This window comes from Schistocerca serialis, chromosome 5, assembly GCF_023864345.2.
Source record: "Schistocerca serialis cubense isolate TAMUIC-IGC-003099 chromosome 5, iqSchSeri2.2, whole genome shotgun sequence".
Taxonomy (NCBI): domain Eukaryota; kingdom Metazoa; phylum Arthropoda; class Insecta; order Orthoptera; family Acrididae; genus Schistocerca; species Schistocerca serialis.
In genome coordinates this window covers 567,602,279-567,623,374 of record NC_064642.1, presented here as the reverse complement: position 1 = coordinate 567,623,374, position 21,096 = coordinate 567,602,279, and the positions used below count along the sequence as shown (strand labels likewise).

General features: G+C 38.7%; 1 protein-coding gene across 1 annotated transcript in view; it reads left to right on the top strand.

Moving 5' to 3' along the window:
* The window catches only part of LOC126481561 (calcium-activated chloride channel regulator 1-like), a 167,655-nt gene extending 157,949 nt beyond the window's left edge, over positions 1-9,706 (top strand). The window contains exon 12 of the mRNA XM_050105405.1: positions 8,455-9,706. Within this exon, the coding sequence (XP_049961362.1) occupies positions 8,455-9,113 (659 nt within the window). The 3' untranslated portion in view covers positions 9,114-9,706. The remainder of the gene's footprint in view (positions 1-8,454) is intronic.
* The last annotated feature ends 11,390 nt before the right edge of the window (positions 9,707-21,096 follow it).

Sequence of the window (21,096 nt, the reverse complement as noted above, 5' to 3'; positions counted from 1 at the left end):
CTCCATTGCATTCATATATGTGGAGTATGGGAGGAACAACCATTTAAATGTCTCTTTGTACACTGTAAGTACTCTAATTTTGTATTCACATTCCCTGTGGGAACAATGTGTAAGGGACTGTATGCATTCCTGACCTCAATTTACCATGGTTCTTGGAACTCTGTAAGCACGTTTTTATAGGACAGTTGGCGTCCATTTTCAAGGGTCTGTCAGTTCAAGTTTTATGTCATATCTGTGATGATCTCCCAAAGCACTTCTTTGTATGTCAAACAATGGAAGCTCCAGGTAGGGATATCAACAATGCAGGAAAAGATAGATAGCTACTTAACCATAAAGAAGACACATTAAGTTGCAGACAGGCACAATGAAAAGATGCGTACGTATGGCTTTCGGCCACAGCCTTCATCAGCAAAAGAGAAGCACACACCATCCATACACAAGCAAGCACACCACATGCACACATGAATGCCAACTCCAGCAGCACAGACTGGAATGCAACTATCACGTGGGATGCAAGCAGAAATCTGGAGGAGGGAGGAAAGGGGAAGGGGAAGAAAGGGGAAGGGGAAGGAGTATTAGTGTACAGGTGGGGGGAGGCGAACGCTGTCTGGCGGAATGTGCGCAGACTAGAATGCCAACAGGCACACCTTCAGGCAGGATGGTAGGGGAAAAAAGGAGCAAAAAAGGAGAGGAGCAGAAGTCAAGCCTCCAATCCCTGCTCAAAGCCTTATGCCCTTCCCAGAAAGTCTCCCCTAAATCAATTTCCCTCCTCACCTCTATGACACCCTGCACACCCACTTTCTACATGCTCCCCAAAATCCACAAACCCTATAATCCTGGATACCCCATTATGGGTGGTTATTGTTCCCCAACTGAAAATATTTAGGCCATCATTCACCAACACCTCCAAACAATTAACCATAATCTAGCCTCACATGTCAAAGACACCAACTACTCCCTTCACTGACTCTCCACCATCCCCACTCCTATACCTCCATGATTACTACTTGTCACTGTTGACGCCACCACCCTATCCACCAACATCCCTCACACCTGTGGTCTTAGTGCTGTTGAACACTGCCTTTCCCAATGTCCTTCAGACTCAAACCCACTATCTCATTCCTCATACACCTTACTAACCTTATGCTAACCCACAACTAATTCTCCTTTGAAGGGATGGTATACGAACAAATCTGTGGCACAGATTAGGGCACCCACACGACACCCTCCTAAGCCAACATGTTTATGGGCCATCTAGGGCCTCCCAAAACCTCAAAACCTTAGTTTGGTTCAGGTTTATTGATGACATCGTCATGATCTGGACTCAGGGCCAAGGTTCCCAATATTTGTTCCATCACAACCTCAACACCTTTTCTCCCATCCACTTCACCCGGGCTTCCTCAACCAGGCATGCCACCTCCCTAGATATTGACCTCCTCCTCTCTGGTGGTTCCATTCACTGTCCACATCAAACCCACCAACCACGAAGAGTAACTGCTTTTCGACAGCTGTCATCTCTTTCACACCAAACAATCCCTCACATACAGCCTGGCCACCCGGGCTACAGCATATCTACAGTGACAAGAACTCCCTTGCTCAGTACACTGAGGATCTCACCAACGCCTTGACAGACAGGCACTATCTTCCAGACCTAGTCCAGACCGAGTCTCATGCCATTTCCCCTCACAGCCCCATCCTCCCACCACATCCAAGAACCAGCCACAAAGGAGTCTCTCCTTTCTTTCCCAGTACCACCCCACACTGGAGCAATTGAACCACATCCTTCACCAGGGCTTTGATTACCTACCATCATGACCTGAAATGAGGGACATCCTACCTGAGATCCTTCCATCCCCCTAATGTGGCACTCTGTTGCCCACACAATCTCTACAACATTTTAGTCCCAATCCCTAGCCACAAGGATTATACCCCCAGTGGAAGAGCCAGGTGCAAGACATGTCCAATTCACCCACCGAGCACTTCCTATTCCAGTCCTGTCACAGGTTTACCCTACCACATCAAGGGCCGGGCCACCTGTGAAAGCAGCCATGTCACTACCGAAACTGTGTTCTGTGATATTGTAGTGAGTTGTTTAAATACTGATGCTCTCGTATAGCCCTCAGAATGACTGTTGAAGTGCCTCTTCGTGCACTGTAAGTTTTCTAATTTTGTGTTCACATTCCCTATGGGAACACTTTACTGTGGTTTGCAGCCCCACCCCCCTCCTCACCCCCTTTGTCCTATCATCTCCTACCCATTCTTGTCTCCCACACTTCGTCCCCCACCTTATGCCAATTCACCCGCCCATCTTTCACTATCTCCCCGCCCCACAACCTCCTGACGCTGTGCCACTTGGCATTCTAGAATCTGCACATTCTGCAGACAGAGTTTGCCTCTCCCCCCACCCATACACTTCTGTCACTTTCCCTTCCCCTTCCATGCCCCCTGCAGATTGCTGCTCATGTCCCTTGTGGTAGTTGCATTCTGGTCCCAGCTGCCAGAGCTGGTGGTCATGTGTGCATGAGGTGTGCACACATGCTTGTGTGTATGAATGGTGTGTGTTTCTCTTTCGCTGATGAAGGCTGTGGCTGAATGCTTCTTGTAAATGTCTTTTAATTGTGCCTGTCTGCAACTTAACTTGTCTTCTTTATGGTAAGTAGCAATCAATTTTTTCTACATTGTTGTTCTGCCTCATAATCTCTCTAAACAAAAATTCATAATTATCCAAGTCTTCCTAGATAAAACTCAGCTCCTTTTACTAATATACTAATGTGTCTAATTATTTATGTATTTTTCAAGCCATATATGTGGATATGAAAATCTACAGGTTATTATGCCTATTTAACTACAGCATTTAATACTTAAGTAAAATTGGCCAAGATGTTTCAGTAATTTTTCAGCAATGCATTTATTTTCTCTATGTACAAAATTATATTTTCTTGTGCCTAATCAAGTAGCAAACCATTTATGTTACTACAATCATGAAGATATGTTTATAAGAAAGCAACTAGATGTGGTGAAACATTACTAGTTATATGTGACTTTATTTTGTACATGAATGTAAATATATAAAATTTTATATTGTTTTGTACTTTGACAAGTCCAATATCATGAATGTGATCAAATGGGCACTAAATAAATAAATAAAAATTTCAGTTTACATACATTGCCATGTGAGGTGTTTTTCTTTTTGTGAGTTGATTTTAAGTGATTGATATATTGCGAGATGCCAAGTCTTTACTCTTTCCCTTTGATAACAGTTACCTTCTTTTCCGAATTTCCTGGCTGCCATCTTCTTTTCTCTTGATGTTGTGGTCCTGCTATGCAGTGACATGTATTTGACTGCTGACTTATTTTCTGATTGCAGAGAGGTTAGGGCTATAAGAGAACTTCTCCATTTAAACAACTCACAACAAAATCATAAAACATGGTTTCTGTAAATCTTCTATATTCAGATAAGTTCTCAACTCACAACAACTGATATTTAACAAAGCTCTTCAGAGAACATGTTCATTCATGATGCTTCAATGCTTGACCAAAACCATAAGTTTCTGCTTAACTCAAGATATCATAGCTTAGTGTCTATATAACAATGTTCATTTTTCTTTAGTTCTTTACCATTGTCATCAGGCCCTTTCTTCTTTGGAGTCCAGAGCACCCCCAAAGCATGACTGCAACATGCAAGTGACCCTTCACTGGCCAGTCCAAGTTACACATCTGTCATTGCTTTTTCTTTCTCACATCTGCACATAAATTCCAACAAACTTGGACACAGTAGATGCTCTTTACACTAGTACTAATTGAAGTCACATTTTTCACAGGCACATCTTTCATTGGTTTAGTTAAAGAAAGTGAAATGTGTTGCTATGCTTTATAGCAACATGTACCACTGCAGATTCGTTCTGATGCCATCAGTATGTCGTAGTGGTTAGCGTCGCTAGCTGGTGTACTGGGATTCAGTGGTCAAACCTTATTACCAGAAACTATTTGTTATTTCATATTTATCATTTCTGGAAGAATTCTGGAATGTCTTATGAATGTAATGTTTGTATATTTGGAATATTCGATACATGTTGTCTTCTTTGTTTTTCAGCCTCAGTATTTAACCTGGAATATTCAATGTTTGTATAAATAACTGCACTCTCTGTCCAAGAGTTTTACTCTGCTCTGGCTTTATGTTGGTGTTCTTAATGAACGTTCTTTTAGTGCTGAATGTTGTATTTCAGTGACAATCCAGCTTTCGGATTTGGTCTTGAGTGTAATTACAATATGACAATATGATGAGATGCAATGTTGTTCCAATTGTACTTTTCTTACTGGGGCATGATAAATACATATACTGATATAAAAGTGAGGCCTGGAATTATCAGTTTGCTGTTACAAAATCAAATTTTGCTTATATACACTAACAAATTTACAGTTTGAAACTTCTATGTAAAGGTGTTCAAATAAACTATCTTATAATCAGATTGTAGTCTATTGTAAAATTTTATGTGGACTGCAGTCTGCATCTTTTTTATTGCTGGTAGTTCTGTGAAAATGTCCCCTTATCAGTGTGTTGCAATTATACACTGAACAGCCAAAGAAGCTGGTACACCTTCCTAATATCATGTAGGGCCCCTGCGAGCACACAGAAGTGCCACAATGTAATGTGGCATGGACTTGAATAATATCTGAAATAGTGCTCGAGGGAACTCACATCATGAATCCTGCAGGGCTGTCCACAAATCCGTCAGAGTACAAGGGGCTGGAGATCTCTTCTGAACAGGACGTTGCAAGGCATCCCAGATATGCTCAATGAAGTTCATGTCTGGTGAGTTTGGTGGCCAGTGTGAGTGTTCCTGGAGTGTTCTGTATCAATTCTGGATGTGTGAATTGTTGCATTGTCCTGTTGGCATTGCCCAAGTCTCTTGGAATGAAATGGTGGTATGGGAAAATCCCCACTTCATCACTACTTCAGAGATACTGTGTCCTATCGCTCGTGCGCCGACTATAACGCCATGTTCAGACTTGCTTAAATCTTGATAACCTGCCATTTTAGCAGCAGATGCAGATTTGTCAATCAAGAAAATTATATTTTCCCTAAGTTGTCATGGTTGAGGAAGGCTGAGACCTGTTTTGATAAATAGATATTTTTACTATCTTTCAAATATGATCTGTATGCTCCTTCCATGACAAGTCATCCCCAATTATTCACAAAAATGTGTGTCTCTTTGTCTATCTGCATGCCATTGTAGGTGTAAATGGTGTAACATTTATATTTAGAATAGAGTTAAGCAGTAATTGCATTGTACTGTCTTCACAGTAAAGTAAGATGGCAGAATATTGCAACTGATTTTACTACTGTTGACAGCAGTTTGTATATCATTGCCATAGGTGACAAAGATGTGTCATCTGGATAGCTTATGAATTTGTAATTTTTGTGTTCAGTAAATCATTAACATATATAAGAAGCAGAAAAATATACTTTCTTGCAGCTTAACACATTGAAGTATCCTGTTGGTTGACTCACTTGTTAGCAACTGTTCATTCATTCTCTGTGTTAGCTTAACACACTGTTTGCTGTGCTGAAATAGGTGATAACTGCTTTAAAAACTATCACTCTCATCCCTTAGTCATTCTTGTAATTTATGCAATAAAATGGAATGATCCATAGTATCAAGAGCTTTACTCACATCCAGGGAAGTTCTATTACTATGTCTTTAATATTTCATATATAAAAGTTGCTGCTGCTGTCACGGCAGATATTCCTTTCCTAAAAACTTGCTGCAAATTGCTGAGTTGATCACATTCCTTTAAATATGCCTCTACTTGTTTTAATATTACTTTCTCAAGTTACTTAAAATATTCTGAAGTTAATGATATTGGTCTGCAGTTTTTAGTGAGAGTTTTTATTCCTTCCTTATATGCCGATAGAAATTCAGTAATTTTCAAGAGATAAGGGAATTCTACATGGCAGAGGACAGTATATATTAGGTATAAGGGGCTTCATTTGTTCTCTTCTGCATCCCTTTAGCAACTTATGTAAAATATTATTCCAGCTGCAAGACATTTTAGCTTTAAGTTTTGTGATGATTCTAAGAAATCCCTCTCAGTAATACCATGGACGGAAAAAAAAAAAATTGACTGTTGTTGATAACATAAAAATTGGGCACCCAGTTACATGCTTCATTTGTAACAGTTTTGCTGAACTCTTGTATACATGTCTCACAAGCTTCTGTTGTGCATTTGTTATTTCATCGATTTATTTTAACTTCATGCTATTGTGTTCACACACTTTTTATACATTGAATTGTGAATTGTGTTTTATTCATCTCATGACGTACATTTGCCAACCATTTGGTTTGTGTACAGGAGACATGTCAAAAATTTATAAAACAATTACAATGATTTTTACATTAATAAATAATAGCACTATAATAAATAACAGCACTATAAGGATAACACATTGTACCCAGCTCAAATTTCCAGTTTGTCCTGCATGAATTCATCCACTGACACTTCAGTGTCAGTACCTCATATAGTTTTCTTTTAAGTGAACCTAAATTCATCTGCATCAACTTGTTCCCTTTTAATATACTACAAATTTTCATTCCCATGTATTGAGGTCCCTGGGCATACAGTCTGAGGTGGTGGGTGGGGAGCATAAAATTTTCTTTGTTTCTGGTATCATGTGAATGGACAAAATGGTTTCCCTCAAATAATTCATGTCTGGTGTAAAAAAATATAATAATCTCATATTTGTATAAGGATGGTAGAGTTAATATTTTAAGTTTGCTAAATAATGGCCGACACGATTCTTTCAACAGGCATATTTCTGAGCTGTAATGTTAGTCAAAGGCTCTCTGTATTTCCTAATGAATAGTTCCTGTTTTGTTAAAAAATGTTGTAATTTACTATCTTGAAACTATGTGTGGGTCTCACATATCACACACTTGTGTCCATTTTAGAGTGTAATATACAGGGTGTTTCAAAAAGAATATACGTATTAACAGAGTATTATTTTGTCCAAACTATCGACTGCTGCACCTCGGCTCGGCTACTGGAGAAACAAATACATAGTCTAATTTATATAATAGCCGTAGGATGTCAGTTGTCTTCTGTTTTGCTTGGTAACCTTCATATGGTTAAAATGGCTACTCTGCACCAGAAATCATTTTGTGTTCTCAAGTTTATGAAGTGCAATTTTGTGATTACACTGCAAAGATGTTTCAGGTTGAGGTAGCAAATTGATCCTCCAAATGGGTGGGACATTCACAGATGATATCAACAGTTTCTAGATACAGGATGTGTATGTAAAGTAAAGAGTCCTGGCCGCCCTTGTGTTCCTGAAGAAAATGTTGCTTGAATTCAAACTGCTTCGAATATAGTCCTTCAAAATCAACTCATCATGCCAGTCACGAGTTACAACAGCCTACAGCAACAATTTGGCATGTTTTGAGATGTCAGTTGGTTATGAAGCCATACAAATTACAGCTGTTACAAGCTCTGCCTCCTGATGACAAACGCAAACATGTGGCATTTTGTAATGAGATTCTTGATGCTATTGACATTGATAAAACTTTCACACAACACATTGTGTTCAGTGATGAAGTGACGTTCCATGTTAGTGGTCAGGTAAACAAACACTATGTTCGCATTTGGGGCCTACAGAACCCACATGCAGCAACTGAACATGTACGAGATTTGGCCAAAGTCATTGTGTTTTTGTGATATACCAATCATCTGTTTACAGACCATTCTTCTTTGGTAGAAGCACTGTTAACAGTCAGCAGTATCTTGCTATGTTACAAAAGTGGTTGTTGTTGAGGTTGCACAAAGACAACTTAATTTTCCAAGATGGGGCACCCCCATATCTGAATGAAACTCTACAGAACCACTGGATTCGTCATCAAGGAGCTGATGACTTAGCATGTCTCAGCCGGGCTCACAGTCACCGGATTTGACACCCTGTGGCTTCTTCCTGTGGGGTTTCGTTAAAGAAAACGTTTCTGTACCACCACTCCCACAGAACTTGGAAGAGTTGAAGAACTGGATCTGTACTGCCATAACATCAGTGACGAAGGACATGCTTGCTCGAGTATGGGAGGAATCTGAGTATCAATTTGATATTGTTTGTGTTGCTGATGGAGTACACATTGAACATCTGTAATCTGAACTTGAGAGGTTCGTAAATATGTGTGTAAAGTTTCATATTCATATGTCTTAAAGTTTAACAAATATAGGCATTCAAAATACATATATTCTTTTTGAAACACCCTGTTATGTGCCATCCTTTAAAGGAATGAAATACAGACACTACATTTATGTTTATTTTATTTCTATCAGTAAATTTTCTGTTAGTCCTATGTATACCACAATTGTTTCTGCAATTGTAAATCCCTCCATATTTCACTATGTAACTACTGCAAACAGTAACATAATACTATTATTTATTCTTCTTTGTTGTTGCAGTTGACAAATACATGATTAAATATATAAGGATGGAGTCATGTCCTCATATGTTTCAAACCAATTTGTCAGTGTGGACTGCAGAAGTTGTTGCACCAGTTTTGACACATCCTTCTGGAAAACCTGAATGCCTTGCTTTAAATTATACACCCTATCTTTCCTTCAATACTTGTCTCTGTCTTTCTATGTATGCCAAAGTTGAGGAGGGTTTGTCAGGTCCACTGTCAAATGTTGTTCAAATATATTGCCCAACAATAAATGACACTAAAGAAAACTCATCAGTGGAAGAGACACCATTCTTCCAAACTAGTGATACATGTTGTACAGAGGAAAGCACTGTTACTACTATCAGTGATATGCCCCGTAGCACCATTATTTCAGAAACTATCAATGACCAAACATTGTGGCCAAATAAATCAAGAAATCAGACTGGAATCGAAACTCAGGAAACAAGTAACTTTCCCTTTGTACCCTTAATAACTGTGCTTGTGATTTTGTTGATTATTATAGGTGGACTTTTAATATTGAGGAAATGGAACAAACTAAGAAATGTCTGTGTCTCTCATTCTTACAATGTATATCATGCTAAGTATAAGCAAAGGAAGTCCCATCTTGTAACATATACATCAGTTGAGTCTGTTTCGCCTGAAGCAATAGATTAGTAAAATATCTGAATTGTACTACTACAAAAATAAACAAAAGTAAATAAAGACTTTTTTTGTTCTCAATCCTCTAGAGATTTTACTATGAATGACTGTTTCTTATAAATTGTAATGGTATGTGTATGGTACAGTATTGAAAGCAATTAACTACATACCTAGAATAATAAAACAGTTCTTTATTCCAATGAATTTTAGCACTGTCATTAAATTTAACTCTGTAATGACTGGGACAATGAATTTAAATAGAATAGGATTAAGAACCTATTTTTAGAAGTAAATGAGAATCATTTCTTAAGTATTGCTATTCTCTTGAAGTAATGTCATAAATTACATTGTCCTCAGAAGCTTTTATTAATTATGGAATGAATATTAATCATGTACAAACAATAAAAAATCGTATAACTTATATTGGCTTACATTAACAATATTATAAAAAGGATAGATTCTGTTCTTCATATAGAGGGGATGAGCTTTTGGCCAAAAGAGCTTCTTCTGAAGTAGGAGAGACACATCCACACAAGTTTGACTTACACACGCATGACCACTGTTTCTGACCACTGGAGCCATACTAGGTTGGGACTAAACCTGATTGTGGAGCCGCAATCTGGTGGTGGGGGTAAGGAGGAGGCATGGGGTTGAGAGGGGGAACAGCAGGGTGGAATGGGGGAAGGTGTAGTGCTGCATGTGGGAGCATCCAGGGCTGTGGTGGGTAGGGCTGCTAAGTGGAGTAAGGGGGGGGGGGGGGAGTGAAAGGGGGTAGAGAAGTGGAAAAGAACCAATGTGTGAATTGGTGGAATGGAAGGCTGTATTGTGTTGGACTGGGGAGCAAGGAAGGGGAGGACAGGGACTAGCAAAGGCTGAGATGAGGGAGGTTACAGGAACATTGGATGCATTGCAGGGAGAGTTCCCACCTGCATTTTTTACAAAATGCGCAGGTGGGAGCTCTCCCAGAAACGTGTCCTACATTCCTGTAACACCCCTGACCTCATCCTTTGCTAGTCCCAGTTCTCCACATACCTATCCCCTTCCATGCTCCCACTCCAGTACAACACAGCCTTCCATTCCACCAACGCACCCACCAGTTCTTTTCTCTTTCTCTATTTCCCTTTCACCTCCTCCCTTCACCAAACTTCTCATCCCATCCAGTAAGTCTCTTCTGACCCACGTTTCTGAGCGACTTTTCTGATCTCTCCCCATTTCCCAAAGATCATTAGTCATTTTCCTTTGCCTCCTTCCTTCTGCTTCAACCTTTCTGCCAGAAGGAGGAGCCACTGGCTCCAAAAGCTTGCAAATTTCAGCACCTTTATGTGCGTTTTTTCCTCCTGCCACTTGGTGAGTAATTTTTTTTTTCTATTTAGTTACTTCATATTTTCAGAAATCTATCCTTTTCATAATATTGTTATTCCATCCTGGGCTTTCCATTGTTTGATTTTGCCTGCTGGCTTGCATTACATTCACAACTGTTTTGTACATAAATATACTATCACTTAATAGAAAATGCATAAAAATTAACACAAAATGCATAAAAAATTATGCAGTAATAGCTTGTTTTGAGGCTGTGAAACAGAGTTGAACATTTTTAAAAGCTTTTATACAGTGTAATAACTAGAATAAAAACTAAGAAACAGATTGATAATGTTAAAAAGTTCTTTCTGTACCTATTTTGTAACCAGTGGAAAGACAGAAAAAGGAAATATTTCCTATGAAACTTCTCTAACGGAAATCAGAGCCCAGAACCTTCAGGAAAAAGTTAATATTGTTAATTCATCTTGTTGGCCACTTTGGTATGGTAACCTTTCAATTTCACCATAAAATACTTAAGAGAAAAAGTTAATTAGTTTAAGTTTAGAATGTTTTGAACCATCTTTGATGCTAGTCTCATCAGATACCAGTTATTTTGTACATCAAAATCTGATTGAATTCTGTAGAGTAATAAAAAAAATTTATTGCTGAACAACACTTATTTGAACAGTGTAGGTTTAAGATCGGCATTATGCAAAGTTCATTATAAAAGTAAGTACCATTTTGAAATAAAATAAAAAGCAAATCAACATTACAACAATTTTATTTTCACATGAAAGCCTCAATCTTAACCTACTTTTCAATGTAATTTCCACCTATATTATGACAGTTATTGTGTCCAGTGACCAGCTTCTGAGTTTATCATCATAGAAATCTGCTGCAAGTGCATGTGCAGAACCTCTAGTACTTTAAGTGTCCTATCAATTTCATATAGAACACGTCTTGAAATATGAGGAAAGGCATGAGATAATGGTAAAGTGAGAGCAGCTCACTTCTTTTTTCAGTGCACACAATGCGTGGCCATCTTTAAATGCTCTACACCATTTTCTAACAATTCCGACACTCACTAATCTGCCAACGAATTTCAGTAGCTTTCACATCTTTTGTATATAATAAATGAATAACAGTGCATATTTCACAATCAGAAGCATTTTCTTGTCTTTGTCATTTTAGACACATGTGAATAAACATTCTTGTGAGCAAGTGCTAACATAATTGTATCTGTGGGTAACCAAACAGCTGAAGATCTTGCAAGCATAAACAGTAACAGTGACCAAAGGGTGCTAACAGGCTACTTAAAATCCGTGCTTTAAAAATGTGTCTTCTACAGTAGCAGGTTATTATTATTATTACTATTATTATTATTATTATTGTTACTTTTGCTACTACTACTACTACTACTACTACTACTCCCCCCCCCCCCTCCACCCGCCCCAGACAAGGTTCATTACCCTACCGAGGTGGGGTGCTTGCCCGCCACAATGATACAGATAGCCATACCAAAGATTCAACCACATTAGATGGGTATCTGTGGAGAGGTCAAGAGGTCGGAACAACATTATACCCTGGAAAGGGGTGGCAGCCTTTTCATTAGTTATTGGGGTAACAGTTAGGAGATTGACTAATTTGGCCTTGTAACACTAGCCAATATGGCACTGCTGTGTTTTGTTGCAATAAACTGAAAGTGTGGGGAACTATAGCCATTATATTGCCCAGGAACATTCAGCTGTACTGTGGGGTTTAATGATGATGGCTTCATCATGGGTAAGATATTCCAGAGGTAAAACAGTCTTCATCCACATCTCCAAATGGATACTACTCAGAAGGAATTTGTCATCAGGAGAAACAAAACTGGCATTTTATGGGTCTAAGTGTGGAGTATTAGATCCCTTAAGATTTATTTTTACTTATTTATACATCAAGTTCTGTAGGACCAAATTGAGGAGCAAATCTCCAAGGTCATGGAACATGTCAGTACATGAAATTACAATTTAAAAGTAATAACAGATAAAAATAAAATGTTTATGAAACCAAAAAAGTCAGTCCATAAGTTTATGTAAACGCAATCAACAATACAACAAGAATCAGCATACTTTTCCAAGGAACTCCTCAACAGAATAGAAGGAGTGACCCATGAGGAAACACTTCAGTTTCAATTTGAAAGCACATGGATTACTGCTAAGATTTTTGAATTTGAGTGGTAGCTTTTTGAAAATGGATGCAGCAATATACTGCACACCTTTCTGCACAAGAGTTAAGGAAGCCTGATCCAAATGCAGGTTTTATTTCTGCCAAGTATTAACTGACGAAAGCTGCTTATTCTTGGGAATAAGCTAATATTGTTAACAAGAAAAGACAGTAAGGAATATATATATTGAGAAGCCAATGTCAAAATACCCAGATTGTGAACAGGGGTCAACAAGAGGTTCATGAACTTATACCACTTATTATCTGAACAGCCCATTTCTGAGCCAAAAATATCCTTTTAGAAAGGGAAGAGTTATGCCAAAATATAATACCATATGACATAAGCAAATGAAAGTAAGCAAAGTAGACTAATTTTCGTGTCAAATGATCACTCACTTCAGATACTGTTAGAATAGTAAAAATGGCAGGATTAAGTCTTTGAAAAAGATCCCGAATGTGGGCTTTCATGACAATTTGCTATCTATCTGAACAAGTGGTTCAAATGGCTGTGATCACTATGGGACTTAACATCTGAGGTCATCAGTCCCCTAGAACTTAGAACTACTTAAACCCAACTAACCTAAGGACAGCACACACATCCATGCCCGAGGCAGGATTCGAACCTGTGACCGTAGCAGCAACGCGGTCCCGGACTGAAGCACCTAGAACCGCTCGGCCACAATGGCTGGCCTATCTGAACACCTAGAAATTTGAACTGTTCCGTTTCACTAATCATATGCCCATTCTGTGAAATTAAAATGTCAGATTTTGTTGAATTGTGTGTTAGAAACTGTAAAAACTGAGTCTTACTGTGATTTAGCGTTAGTTTATTTTCTACAAGCCATAAACTTAGGTCACGAACTGCACTATTTGAAACAAGGCCAATGTTGCACACAACATCCTTTACTACCAAGATAGTGTCATTACCAAACAGAAATATTTTAGAGTTACCCGTAATACTAGAGGGCATATCATTTATATAAATAAGCTACTCCTCGTATTCCGTAATGGTCCAACTTCTGGAGCGATATTTTGTGATCAACACAATGCCTTCGTTAAATCGAAAAATATGCCTAGCATTCGAAACCTTTTGTTTAACCCATCCAGTACCTCACAGAGAAAGGAGAATATAGCATTTTCAGTTGTTAAACAACTTCTAAAGCCAAACTGTACATTTGATAGCAAATAATGTGATATAAAATGATCAATTATCCTTACATACACAGCCTTTTCAAGAACTTGGCAAACACTAATGGCATAGAAATAGGTCTAAAATTGTCTACATTATCATTTTCTCCCTTTTTATAAAGCAGCTTTACTACTGAGTACTTAAATCGTTCAGGAAACTGACCATTCCTAAAAGAAAAATTATGAATATTGCTAAATACAGGCTAACACGTGCAGCACAGTACTTTAACAATCTGCAAGGCGTTCCATCGTATCCATGAGAGTCCTTAGTCTTCAGTGGGCATTTGTTGTTACTGAATTTGTGGTCTTTAGTCCGAAGACTGGCTTGATGCTGCCCTCCATGCTACTCTATCCTGTGCAAGCCTCTTCATCTCTGAATAACTACTGCAACCTATGTTCTTCTGTGTCTGCTCACTGTATTCATCTCTTGGTCTCCCTCTACGATTTTTCTCTCCAGTACTAAACTGGTGATTCCTTGATGTGTCAGAATGTGTCCTATCAACCAATCCCTTCTTCCAGTCAGGTTGTGCCGCAACTTTTTTCCTTGCCAATTCTGTTCAACACCTGCTCATTAGTTACTTGATCTACCCATCTAATCTTCCACATTCTACTGCAGCACCACATTTCAAAACCTTCTATTCTCTTCTTGTCTAAACTTTTTATGGGCCATGTTTCACATCCATACATGGTTATATTCCAGACAAATACCTTCAGAACAGACTCCCTGACACTTAGATCTATATTCGATGTTAATGAATTTCCCTTCTTCAAAAACAAATTCTTTGCCATTGCTGGTCTACATTTTATATCCTCTCAGTTTTGGCCATTATCAGTTGTTTTGTTGCTCAAACAGCAAAATTCATCTACTACTTTTAGTTTATTGTTTCCTAATCTAATACCCTCAGCATCACTTGATTTAATTTGCCTGCATTCCATTATCCTTGTTTTGCTTTTGTTGATGTTCACTTTGTATCTTCCTTTCAAGACACTGTTCAACTGCTCTTCCAAGTCCTTTGTTGTATCTGGCAGAATTACAATGTCACTGGCAAACCTCAGTTTTTATTTCTTCTCCCTGGACTTCAGTTCCTACTCTAAATTTTTCTTTGGTTTCCTTTATTGCTCAATGTACAGACTCAGTAACGATGGGGATAGGCTACAGCCCTGTCTCACTCCCTTCTCAATTACTGCCTCCTTTTCATGCCTCTCAGCATGTAACTGCTGTCTGGCTTCTGTACAAAAATAAGCCTTTTGCTCCCTGTATTTTATCCCTGCTACCTTCGGAATTTCAGAGAGAGGATTCCAGTCAACATTGTCAAAAAGTTTTCTTTAAGTCTGCAAATGCTATAAATGTAGGTTTGCCTTTGCTTAACCTATCTTATAAGATAACTGTGTACTTAGGTAACAGAATTTAAGGGTTAAAACAAGGGTGTACCCAGGATCTGAACTGGGGGGGGGGGGGGGGGGGGCAGGTCATACTAGTCTCAGGAAACAAGGACTTCAGACAACATACAGCATATATTATTAAATAAAACAGTAAACCAGTGAAAAACTGCTTTTAATAAACATTTTAATACAAGAATGCACTTGTACAGTCCAAGAAAACATGCAGCATTTCTTATTAAATAAAACAGTAAACTAGTGAAAAACTGCGAATATCTTCTGGGGGAGGGAGGGAGGGGGGGGGGGGGGCAGCAGCTCTTGCCCTCGCTGGGTACACCCATGGGTTACAATTAGATATAGTGGGAATTACTGAAGTGTGTTGGGGAAAAGAACAGGACATCTCATCATCTGATTACACAATGATAAACACAAAATGAAATAGGAGTAATGCAGGAATAGAATATGAATAAGAAAATAGGGATATGGGAAAAACATAATGAACAATATAGTGAATGCTTGATAGTAGCCAAGATAAACACGAAGCCAACATCTACTACAATACTACAAGTTTATATGCCTACTAGCTCCACTGATAATGAAGAGATTGAAAGAATATATGATGAGATAAAACAAATTATTCAGATAATCATGGGAACATAAATTTTGTTGTAATGGGAGATTAGAATTCTACAGTAGGGAAAGGAGGAGAGAGAGAAATAGCATGAGAACATGGATTGGAGGAATTGAATGATAGGGGACACGGATGCTGGAATTTTGCAAAGTGCATGATTTAATCATTGTGAAGTCTTGATTTAACACTCATGAAAGAAGGTTGCATACAAGGAAGACACCTGAAGACATCAGAAGTATGAACAACAGAAACAGGAAAAAGAGTACAACACAAGTTGAATGGGTAGCTTTGAGAGACAGTGAAGATAGCAGAGGATCGAACAGGCAAGAAACAACATCCAATTGAAATCCATGGATAATCTATGACACTGCAGCAAAGGCAAAACAGAAGTGGCTAGAGGAGAAATGCAAAGCTGTAGAAGCATGCATGACTATGGGAAAGATAGATGCCACTTATGGAAAAATTAAAAGGGCTTTTGGGCAAAAGAGAAGCACCTAGGAACTGGATAAAGGTAACAAGTAAAGGGTAGAAGGGGAACAGCTCTTCAGCTTCATCCACATTTGAGATTTATAATGGGAAATCCTCCTCTAGTATTACTTTTCCTCAACAGGATTAGTCAATACCAGTAATATTTTTCAAATTTTGGACAGGTTAGTATTATCTCAGTTGCTTTTCTGAAGAAAAAAATTCATGTAATTTTATACACAATGTGTTATACTTCAAGCTAAAATTTATAAAAAGGAATTACTTTATTTTTGATGTTACAATTGATAAATACTAGCTCTGAATGTACAGTTAAAATTGTATTTTTAGAAACATTTGAAAATACAAATTTTTTGGCACACTTAAAATTTCTATTATTAATTACAAACTCTAGTACTGTTTACTATCTTTATTTCTGGATTCATTTATGAAATAATAATTGAAACTAATAGAAATTTATTTGTCAAGAAAACTTGTAAGCCCTCTGGAATATTGTTATTACTGCAGAGTGAAGTAGAAATACGCATGCTTCTGATGTGACTGGACGTATTTTTGTATTTTGGGCAAACAATGAACTTTCGGCTTTGTTAATGTGAAAATTCAAAACACTGTATGATATACAGAAATGTGATAAAATATACTAACATAAAAACAATAGTTCTGCAACAACAATCTTCAAAATTATTTAGATCAATTCAACCATGAGGACCTAAAATGTGGGAATTTCAGCTTCAAGAATCAGACCCCTAGACAAGAAGAACTGGAGCCAGCTCTACAAGAAAAGATAAGTAAACTAAAAAGTTTATTGTAAATCTTACTCCTCTCAAATTTTCAGAAAATACTTTGCTTATTGTGGACAATAGCTGGAATTAGGAAGTAGGGGGAAGATTACAAGTGGGGTATCATCAGTGATTAATTAACTAACAATAAAGTTTTGTCTATTGCAGAAAGTACTTTATTCCATTGATTTTGGAAATTTATATATGAATAAATTCTTGATCACATGAAGAAAAACTGAAGGCTGCCCAACAAAGATGATGTACTACCATTAATGATGGACTGGATCGAATGAAAGGGAAGAGAACTCCACATCTACAATCAGGGACATGGGAAAGGAAAGATAAGTACAAACTATTTGTGAAGTTAATTTGTTTGTGGACTTGTGTGCTTGTTAACAAAATGAATAGGGGCAAAAGCAAAGGTGAGATAGAAATGAACGCTGCAGGATCCAGTCAGGACATGTTAGAGCTGAGTGAAACTGTAGTCAGTAAAGATACAGTAAAAACTGATATTTTGCAGTTAATTCTGACAAAACTGTAGGAAATGAAAACAGATAACAACAGAAAATTTAGGGTAGTCAATGATCAGTTGACTGAAATAAGAGCTGAAAAGAATAGCAAAATGGACAGAGTACAAGATCAGAGAGATCAACTTAGTAATCAAGTTTCAGACTTAAAAAATGGGTTGTCAGAGGGATTAGAAAGTGTAAATGAAAAAGTTGATGTTTTAGAAAATAAATTTATTGTTTTGGAAAATGAGTTTGTAGCTGAGTCAGCAAAACAATCAAAGAATGTTGATGACATGAGAGTTGAACAGAAGGCTGTAGTGGAAAAAAAAACCTAACAAAATATTGCTAGTTTAAAGCAAAAAATTTTAGATGTAGAAAACAATATGCAAACTAATGTAACCGTTTTAGATCAAAAAATTGCAGCAGTACAGAGAATTTGCATTCACAAACATCTGTGTGCAAACAATAGTACTGTGTGGTCTAATACTCCTATCAAAAGTTTTCCATCATATAATTTAATAATAATGGGTAAATTTAAATTTAAGTCATTGGGTAACATATCAGAAGTCCAAGAAAAGTTTTAAATAATTTTTCATTGGAAGTTAAACAGGAGCGACTCAAAAGTGAATTTTGAATGGTTTTAATTATAAGAATAGGGACGCCACTTTGAAAGAGTTTTGTAAGAACCAGCTTAAAAAATTAGCACATCTTGACAAACAATTTGACAAAATGACCTTGATTGATGGACTTAAAAGAAGATTACCATAAAGATTGCAGTGGAATTTAGTACATGGACCTGACAATTGTGTTGAACAATTTTTACGTTATGTTGACAGGCTGGATAGTGCAGTAGAAAGAAGTATGTACCATAATAATTAGAATGATAGAAATTGTAATGGGATTAATCACAGAAACAGGGATAATGGTAACTTCCAGCAAATTCGAAGTGTCAACAGAGAGAGAAATTTTAAACATCAGTAGGATAGGAATAATGGGGACAATGGACATGGACATTTTAATAGAAGAAACAATCATAGAAGTAGCTGCTCGGAACCTCTCCGGGGGACACCACCTTGATGAAGCACTGTCCATGCAGGTGGAGAGGCTTGCGTATCCATGTGAAGCTGGGGGCTATGCCGAAGGTAGAGGACTTACTGCCGGAAAGGCCTCAGCCAATAGATCAAACTAAGAGTGTCCCACAATGTCCCAGCTTCCCAACCCACTCTTAGTCCTACTCAATTCCCTTTCCCAACACCCTTTCCCAACTCAAGGTGTGATGTGATCCATGCAAGGGGGGCGTGGCACATGGGAAGACGTGTCGCAAATGGAGCCTCAGGAATACCGGGTGACCTCCCTGAGTAAGTAGCCTTACACTGCACAGGGTATCCGTGGTGTGGACTTTGTAGACCCCCAAATCTCGTGGGACTAATATGGACATGATTAAAGAAAATAAAGAAAAACAAACTGAGGAGCAAATTGAGACCTTAGACACTCAAACATCAGGGTCAGGACTGATGGAAGGCATTCCCACTACGGAATCAGGGTCTAGAACTAAGCCAGAAGTGGGAACTGTAACCGACAAGAGACCAGATTAAAATCACAGCCTTGTCTGGGGCTCAGAGGAGGAAACTACTCAGGGAACAGAAGAAAAAGGAAGGGAAAGAATGGCTTCCTAAAGACAAGTGGAGGGAATTAAAGGGATTTGAACCTAAGACCCCCGGGAAAAAACTGTCTCAGGTTGAAGGGTATACACAGACCCCCACAACGTTGAAGACAGGTAGCAAGAGGATAAGAGAGGAATCTAAGACTCCCTCCTCCCTGGATAAGCGAGTTCAGAAAAAACCGAGGCAAGAAATAGGGAAACAGACCTACAGTACTGCAGTCATGGTTTTTAGGATGGCAGTTATCCAGGAAGGCTATCCACTTGTAGCTATCACTTTGCAGCAGGAGGAATTGGTACCGATGGCCCTCTTTGCAAAAGTTTGGGGGGTACACTGGCCCAGGACTCAACTTCAGGAGGGTCTATCTAGATTGTGGTGCCCTTATTTTTGTCTGTGAGGGGGTACACATGGTGGAATGGCTTAAGGACAAGGTGCCCATGATATCCCCGTGGGAAGATGCAAAGCCGCTGGTCAAGACGGCAGCGGAGTTTCTTAAGACCGCAAAGGTGTCAATATGGGTACCAAAGATTGTTAAGGAAGTCTCTCCTAAGACTCTGTTTGAGAAAATAGGGGCCCAGAACCCAAAAGTCTCAACAGAAGACTGGAGAGTGATCAACTAGAAGTTTGTACCACAAGGATGAACCCTGATGGTGGAGGTCGGAGAGAAGTCCCTGAAGACAATGCGAGAGCAGGATCTGAAATTGTTTTTAGGGTTCTCACAGGTCACCGTCAGGGTTCTCAAAGACCTCAAAGATGACAGCAAGATGGAGACTGGAGGTGGCCCTGATAGAAGAACCCTATTTATATAAAGGGAAGATATTGGGCCTTGGTGGCGCTGGAGGTAAGCTGATTTATGCTAGACATCTAAGAAACTCCAGAAAATGTATCTATGTAAGAAATTGAATTTCTTTCATGCCAATGATGGATTTCTGCTCCAGGGACTTAGTGACCATTAAAATGCAGCAATGTGAGGAACATGTCATGAGGGAAATTATTTTGGCCTCAGCATACCTCCCTTATGAAGACAGCTCTCCTCCTCCTTTGCCTTTGGAGGTGAGGAGACTGGTAGAGGCTTGCTATCAGCAAGGGTGGTGGGATGTGAAGCCAATGCCCACAACCTAGTGTGGGGCAGCAAGGACACCAACAGTAAAGGTGAGTACCTTCTTGAATTTCTTTTAGCTAACCACTTGGAGGTCCTGAATAGGGGCAATGAACCTACATTTAGGAATAGCAGAAGGTAAGAAGTAATTGACATAACCTTTGGTTCCATGATGATGGGCAGCTATGTCAAACAATGGCATGTAGTGTTAGAGCCATCCTCACTGAACCACATGAACATTAAATTCAAGGTTGAAATGGGAATCAGACAGACCATGAGCTATAGGAATCCCAGAAAACAGACTGGGAGACATATAGGAGGGACCTTGACTTAGGCTTATCAGAAATTAAAATCTCAATAAGGAATCCAGTACAGTTTGAAGAAGTAGCAGAGGCTGTTACCTCCGCCTTAGTGCCCTCATATCAGGACAACTGCACAATCACCAAGAAGTGCACAAATAGGAGTGTGCCTTGGTGGCATAATAAATTGGAAATGCAAAGAAAACAGGTACAGAGACTTCAACATTGCGAGACATAAAGGACAATGTGCTAAATATCATGAGGCTCTTGTCTATTACAACCTTGCCACCAGACAAGCAAAGAAGGCATCCTGGAAGGCATTCTGTGAGTAAGTGGAGGGCACAGCTGCCAGACTTCTCACTAGAGTACCAACCAATCCAGGAGATATGTTGAGGAAGGAGGATGGGGAATATACAAAGACAGCACACGAGACGCTGGAACTGCTCCTCAAAACTCACTTTCCTC